This window comes from Palaemon carinicauda, chromosome 3, assembly GCF_036898095.1.
Source record: "Palaemon carinicauda isolate YSFRI2023 chromosome 3, ASM3689809v2, whole genome shotgun sequence".
In the NCBI taxonomy this organism is placed as follows: domain Eukaryota; kingdom Metazoa; phylum Arthropoda; class Malacostraca; order Decapoda; family Palaemonidae; genus Palaemon; species Palaemon carinicauda.
The window spans coordinates 121,052,677-121,060,176 of NC_090727.1; the positions used below are offsets into that span (position 1 = coordinate 121,052,677).

The following is a 7,500-nucleotide window of genomic DNA, read 5'->3' on the forward strand; positions in this document are numbered from 1 at the left end:
AAATATAAATCACCATAATCATATTGCCTGCCCCCTACCATCATGTATTCAATGCACAAGTCCTGAAACTAAAAATTGCAAACTGTTTTAATTATAGTTTTAGTCAAACTTAACTCCATAGACCATATAGCTAAACATCGAATATATATTAAGAAGAAACATCAATAGGGTGAACATTACATCTGCTCCATAATTAAAGCCAGAATAATTTAAAACATTTAAAACTTTTGTCGAAGTTCAATTTTAACGCATTTTGACCTATCCGGTCGTACTAAGTTTTGGTAATAAAAAATTTTGTTCAGCATGAGGTAAGATATTTGTAGTATCACTATGGATAGCAAATTAATTTTAAGTCTTAATGGTTGTGGTATTTCTAGGCGTTTTTGGTCTTAGTCTTCTTATTTTTAATACTGTTTGGTTTTATTTCGAAAGGTGACATAGATTCTGAGGTGCTACATGAGAATTCGTGACATCATCTTTATTCGGTTGTTCTTACTTTTATAAACTTTGGTCATTAACATGCTAGCTTGGAAATTTAACCATTATAACAGGTGTCATTAAACTTAATATAAATTCATATATGATGGGGTCGATATTCTTCCAAGTTTGATCAACACTGACATAACTGATAAAAAATCAATGGCAACTTCTATATGGTTTACATTGTGACTTTAGGATTGATGACTTTTAATGTTAAAATAAACAAACACATACTCATGTTAGAAAAGTTTTCCAATTTGATTATTGGTAGCAATGGCCTATTGAAAATAAAAAATAAACGGGAACGAAAAAGAATAGAAAGAGACCAGTTCAACACCATTTCTCCTGCAATATTCCTTGAAACAGGGAGAAATAAAAAATCCCTACAACCCATATTTAACATTTCTCTCTCTCCCGGAATTTGATTACTAGTTTCGTGTAGTCCTTTGAAGAAAAGGACAAATACATAAAAAAACAACAAAAACAAAAACTAATTCACAACCATCACATATGATGTGGTGGGTAAAATAAAAGTCTTTCTAATAAAGACCTAATCCTTGGTCATTCAGTCAGCTAAATCCTTAAAAGATAGTCTTTACTAGATAGCTAAAACTAGAATACCATTAGATAAGAATAGCTATTCAGAAATATCTAGAAATTTCTGACTAATTGCAGCCGCCCTTTAACAAGTTTTCTTATTTTAATAAAAACTGCAATATATTCCCAGCCTTGATAAGCATAGGGGAGACGGCACCACTGAACACACTCACATAATTCAATCATATTCATCTTCATCTAAGGCAAGGAGGATGCTCACCAAAGGGAAGTGAATATTTCCAAAAATATGTTTCCCGTATTGTTATCAGCCAAAACATCTACCCATGAATTGGGCACGAGTCACGAACTGGGAGAATCTAATAAAACTCTCTCTCTCTCTCTCTCTCTCTCTCTCTCTCTCTCTCTCTCTCTCTCTCTCTCTCTCTCTCTCTCTCTCTCTCGTGCGTGTGTGTTTTTGTTTAAAAAGTTCCTTAGAATTATCAATAGAACAACCTCGATAATTTCTTGTAGTCTCTGCAACATCACCATCCTTGTGAGCAAAGAAAGGTTATGATTGGGAGCCTATAAGTCTACCTGCTGAGTCAGTATCCATTGACTTGGACATTGATCATACGTATATATGGGCAGTCTCTAGGGCACTGTCCTACTAATCTGGGCAATGCTAAAGTCCTTTGCCTCTGCCAATCATGAGTGGCCCTTAAACCTTGAAAACCCTCTCGGAATCGATGAAAATAGTCACGGAAAATTCTTGAATTTGAGTTGAACATTTCCAAAAATAGTCTTTTTGACAGCCCTGTATTTTTCCGAAATCTCATTCTGGAGGGGTCCCTGAGGAAATTCAGCTGGGGTGTCCTCTGGACAACATTTGACAATTTTGCAAATATGCAAATTAGTGCCACCATTCCCGTATTTTTTTTATTTTCTTGATATATCTAAAACTGTGCTTTACATCTCCTCAAAAAATGTTGTCTATACCTGCATTTTATGGTCAGTGATCATAATAAACGCACAAAAACTATCTCACATTGATATATATGTATGTATAAGCAAAAAGAGTTGCACCATTACTGATTTTTTTTTCATTATATGGAAAACTATGCATCTTAATACCAAGGAAAATATGTCTACCCCAATGTTTTCCTGGTTATAGATTCAAATAAACACATCAAATATATTGTCATCTCAATATGTATGGCTGTGCTGGCAACAATTTAGTCCCACCCATTTAAAAAATCTCATTTCTTTTCCTATCATGGAGCCAGTGGATGATAGTGTCATGCAATTGAGCAAATTCTCATGACTCACACTGGACTTGCATGCCCAGATGAATTAATATTTCAGTGTACCATTTTAGCTTGTTGGAAACAGTAAGAAAAAAGAACAAGAATGTCTAACATTGGAAATCTATGGTGTAAAAAAAAAAGAAAATCACCAATCGGTGTATATTTTCTAAAAGTAAAATGTTAAGAAAGTGGCACAAATTGTTAAAACTATAACAAGCAGGGACCTTTAACAATAGTAAAGCAATAAGCTAAAAACACGAATTAATACCGGTATGACTGGTACATGATTCTATAGATCCTACATATATATGTTAGTATAGCTGCACAGATCATGATCACATTTTATGTAAGCAATCCACATAGAAAGTTTCACATCAATAGTGAATAACGATATCTAGTCACCAATTGTTTTCATATTGATCGTTTCTACAATAGATAATCAACTTTCGTAAGGATATGCTGTATCTTTGTGATCCTCTTCCAGACACGGCTACATCTTTCCTTGGCGTGAAGGGATTTCAGTATTACTCGTTCAATGCACACACACAATAGATGATACATGACAAGGTGTATCCCTTAGACCTGCAACCATCGTTACTACAGGCTTTGACTACAGTTATGCTGTCACAACTGATAACATTAATCAGATCTTCAGGTGCTGCAGGACCAGTGTTAATCGATGGTGATGGAATACTGTTCATGTCCATCCAAAGTTGGTGATGCCTAAAGTGGTAGGACCTTGTTGATCGGCTGCCTTCAATATCAAAACCTGCATATGAGCTCTCTTCAAGTGAACCAGCAGATTAGCTTCTCTAGTGGTAATGCCCTTATCCACAATGGCTTTCTTTTTAGTGTACAAATTGTATCAAGCCAAAGTCATAGAGGTCCCTTCCGGCTAACCATACATGGCTAGAGAGAACTGGCTGCCTGTTTCCATCAGCTCAGCATCTGTGACATTTTCTTCATCCACTACCTCAAACAGACCATGAATGTTGCCTGCCTTCAGTATGTTTAAGTCTCTTTTCTTACCCTTGTTGAACGGATATGACACAGTGTTGCAGCCACTGATTGCTGGGATTGCTAGTAACTGCAAGCATTTTGTTCCTAGTTTCAGACAGGTTGCATTGATGTCCAGCACTATACTATTCCCATGTCTATCTGGACTTAAGCCTTCAGTTGCTTCTTACAGACCCAACAGACAAAAAGAATAAAGACATCTGCCATTGCTAGGAATTCGCATGATTGCTTTACCTGTTTTTGCAGCTTGTAGTTGGTAGGCAGTCATTGTTAAATCTGTCTCATCATGCTTGAAGCCACCATTGTGACGGCTGTCAATAGGCATTTCTGAATCCATGTCCATGGTGGAAACAACAGATGAAACCTCCAGCCTCATGTGCTTGCTCTTGAGAATGTCATTTCGTTTTGGTAATGGATTGTCGATGGTCAGTTTTATGTCTATGGAACACTGGCCACCATGGTTCATCCTCTCATAGTACTTGGTTGATAGATCTTCCTACCTGTCAGATATCATGATCTTTTCGGTGCCAGGGTATTATCATAGTTGTTGATTGATGTCCTCAAAGAACATAGTGGCATCCCATCCAAGTGGCCAAATGATGTGATATAACATCTTGGTTTGGAGCATCCACTTCCTCTACACCAAGCTGATTGGCAAGTGCAGAATCGTGTCCGTTCTGTAAGAAGCCTTACTTATCGTTAAGGGATGGAGGAATTGCACACAACTCATACTGGAATATGGTCGTCAGCTGTAGCTGCCACTGTTGCAAATGCATTAGAGGGTGAATGAAGATGCCCCCAAGCCAAATATGATTTTCTCACTGACCTTGATGAGTCGTTTGAGCGGTTTCATGGTTTTACAGGGTTGTATATTTTGTTAAGGAAGGCAGCCGTCATAGTTTTCTGAAATGAACTCGCCATAGATTAAGCAATGATAACAAACTTATCAACAATAACAACAGGGAGAGCTACCTGACCATTCACGTTGTTGTAGAAGACTAAACTTTGGATAGTGTGGGTGGTAATATTTGGCAAGCTCTAAAGCAATCTTCCTGCATTCAAAGTCAAGCTTCCACTGTGTTTCACATTCCTCTTTGTGTTGCCTTGCGTATATATCAGGTTATTCAATTGAGATCCAAGTATTGATGTGCTGAGCAGCATGCATGTCAGTATTTACTGACCATAGACGTACAACATCATCACTGAAAACTTCAGTACCACATAAGTCATTATATTTAGCTCTGTGCATGAACCTGTTATAACACTTCTTGTGATACTGTGCATCTGTGACTGGTAAATCAGTGAGTGCACCTTTTATTCAGATTCCAACTGCTTGACCCCAATTGTTGTTCCATTACTCATATGTCTAAAAGTACATCTTTGAAAAAGATATGAGATAAGGTCTATCACTGGTCTCACTCTTGACCACATAATCCCACAACTTGGGATGTTATGTATCATTAAGGAAATAGATGTCTCTACAAATCGGCCAATGTTTGTCGAGCTGAAATGATGGCAGTTGTGATATTCTTATTCTGCTTGTCTGTGTTTTCCCACTGTTTGGAAAGTCTTTTTTTTTCTTTCTTTGTCACATTATTAGCCCCACACTGTTCGATTGTATAGGAACGGTAACATGTTTTGTGACATTCCAAAGATGCTGTCTCTCCTTGTGAGTCAAGAAGTGCATGTAGCTTGATTATGAACATCGGCATCAACCCTCTCTTTACTCCGGTGAATCAATTTGTTTACGCCAGTCACTGTGAATGTTTGACAGAGTCCATTTTCACGACATAAAATAGAAGACAACTTTTGCTTGTTATTTTTATGCTTTACCTTTAAAGGAAAGAAAAGCTATGCTTAGAGTTTGCTGTAAGAATAAACACACTTCATTATGAAATCGTCTGTACATTTCCTATATTCTTCACCCTTGGTTTTATCATCCAACCACTTTAGCATATTGTAATGAGTAAGGAATTACTTTCGTTGTGTTTATTCAAATCTATCACCATACATAGATGGGTATAAGTATTGTTTGAGTAACATTATGTTCCAATGTTCTCAAGATATTAAAGGAAATAGGATTTTCGATAAAGACTGAACTACATTGTATACATGTAGTTACATACATATTGACTTGAAACATTTTTTGATATATTTATTCGAATCTACGACCATGAAAACTTTGGGGTATTCACATTTTTCTCAATGTTACTGAGCCGAGTTTCCAAGATATTGGGAAAAATAGTGTTTTTGATAATGGAGGACCTCATTTTGCATACATATACATATGCATCTATTTGAGATAGCATTTAATGCGTTAATTGTTATCTTTGACCATGAAAATATAGGGATAGACACCATTTTTGAGAGACTGTGATGTACAGTTATCAAGGTATTTAAGAAATGAAATTTCTTGGCAATGGCGCTGCTAATTTGCATATTTGCAAAATTGCACAGTGTTGTCCAGAGGACAACCAAACTGAATTTCCTCAATATGATTCTGCCAAAAAAAAAAAAAAAAAAAAAAAAAAAGACTTGTACCTTTGAGAATTTTTAGGTTCACCCAAATGGCAAATGGACTAATAGCATTCTACTGCTATAGATAAGACTTTTTGACTTTTATTGATCAAATTTTTGATATCATAAATAATGGAAGACTTACCAGTAATACGGGGACAATATTCTAAAGCATTGTCAAGCAGGTATAAGAATACTCAATAGATTATTTGGCTGAATATGAGATATATGGACTACTGTATAATGAGATGTCTTTTAATCAAATAAGATTGGCACTATAAGGTTTCTCATTATTCCCATGAAGGTCTTAGCTTTCGAACATGTTGCAGAATATCCAGCCCGAACATTAAAACATTCGCAATCATGCTAAAATATGCAAACAAAATATTAACAGCAAAGATTTTAGCATTGTAGGTCAAGTGTCCAATAACCATGACTTGCCTATTCTCGAGTCAATAATGATCAAACGACTAGTTCCGTAGTTAAATACACAAGTTTCCTCCTCTCAATTATATCTGTCATAACCTTCTTCAGTTTATTTTGTTTCTGTTGATGCCATTTAGTGTTTCATATCCGTATAGGACCACCGAACGGTTAACGGCGGTATGCATTTGTGTTTTTGTGGCCCTAGATAAAATTCTGGATCTTAAAGTGTTATCGAGTGCCCATGAGCATCTTGTCCGTGCTGCAATCCTTAGTCTAACTTCTTCTTGGATCCCCAATCTTGATCCTGCATGTCATATTCCGGTAGCACATTTGGACAAGATTTATCAATTTCTTTGGTATGTGAAAGAACTTCAGTATGTACCATAATGATGGTCAATGCACAATCATAGGCTTCCTTGAAATCTATGAATAGATGGTAAGAATTTTTTGTTAAACTCCCAATATATCTCTTGGGCTTGCCTTATGGTGGAAATTTGGTCAGCTGTAGCTCGGTTTGGTCTAATGCCTGCCTGATAGTCGCCAATCATATCTTCGCAATAAACTCGTAATCGTTTGTATAAAATATTTGCAAGGATTTTGTATCCAACTGGGAGTATGCATATAGTGCGATCTTCTTTTGTAGTACTGCCAGAATCCTTTCCTCCCGGTCTGATGACATTACTTCATTCTCCCATATGCTATACATTAAGCTAATAATCGTATCATGAAGAGCCTGCCCTCCATACTTTATTAGTTCTGCAACTATATTATCAGTCCCAGCTGCTTTATTATTTTTAAGTTTTCTTGTAGCATCTGTAATTTCCTCTCGGGTTGGTGCCTCCACATCATCGATTTTTCCCTTTATCTCCATTTCATCCACTGGGTTATGAGGTGGTGGCCGATTGAAAAGCTCTTTAAAGTGTTCTATCCACCTACTTTGTATTTCTTCTTTTCCAATAATTATGTTACCTTGTTTATTTCTGATTAAGTTCATTCTTGGCTGGAATCCATTTTTCATCCTATTAATTCCCTGAAATTGCTTTCTCGTTTTTCCATGCGCTCTATTTTCTTCAATTTCTCTGTTCCTCTCCTACCTTCTCTCTTTTCTTTATTCTCTTTATGCTTGTAGCTAAATTTCTAGACTCTGTTAAATCTTCTCTCTTATCAATGTTAGCACTGTTTTCTATACATTTCATCCTACAACGTTTTCTTCTCTCAA

At 36.3% G+C, this 7,500-nt stretch overlaps 1 protein-coding gene across 1 annotated transcript; it reads right to left on the minus strand.

Moving 5' to 3' along the window:
- Positions 1-6,825: 6,825 nt before the first annotated feature.
- On the minus strand, positions 6,826-7,299 carry LOC137633798 (uncharacterized). The gene has a single exon (XM_068366046.1). The coding sequence runs from the start codon at positions 7,297-7,299 to the stop codon at positions 6,826-6,828; it is 474 nt and encodes a 157-aa protein (XP_068222147.1).
- Positions 7,300-7,500: the final 201 nt, after the last annotated feature.

Coding starts and splice junctions, on each gene's coding strand:
- LOC137633798 (XM_068366046.1), bottom strand. CDS start 7,299: ATGAAAAATGGATTCCAGCCAAGAATGAACTTAATCAGAAATAAACAA.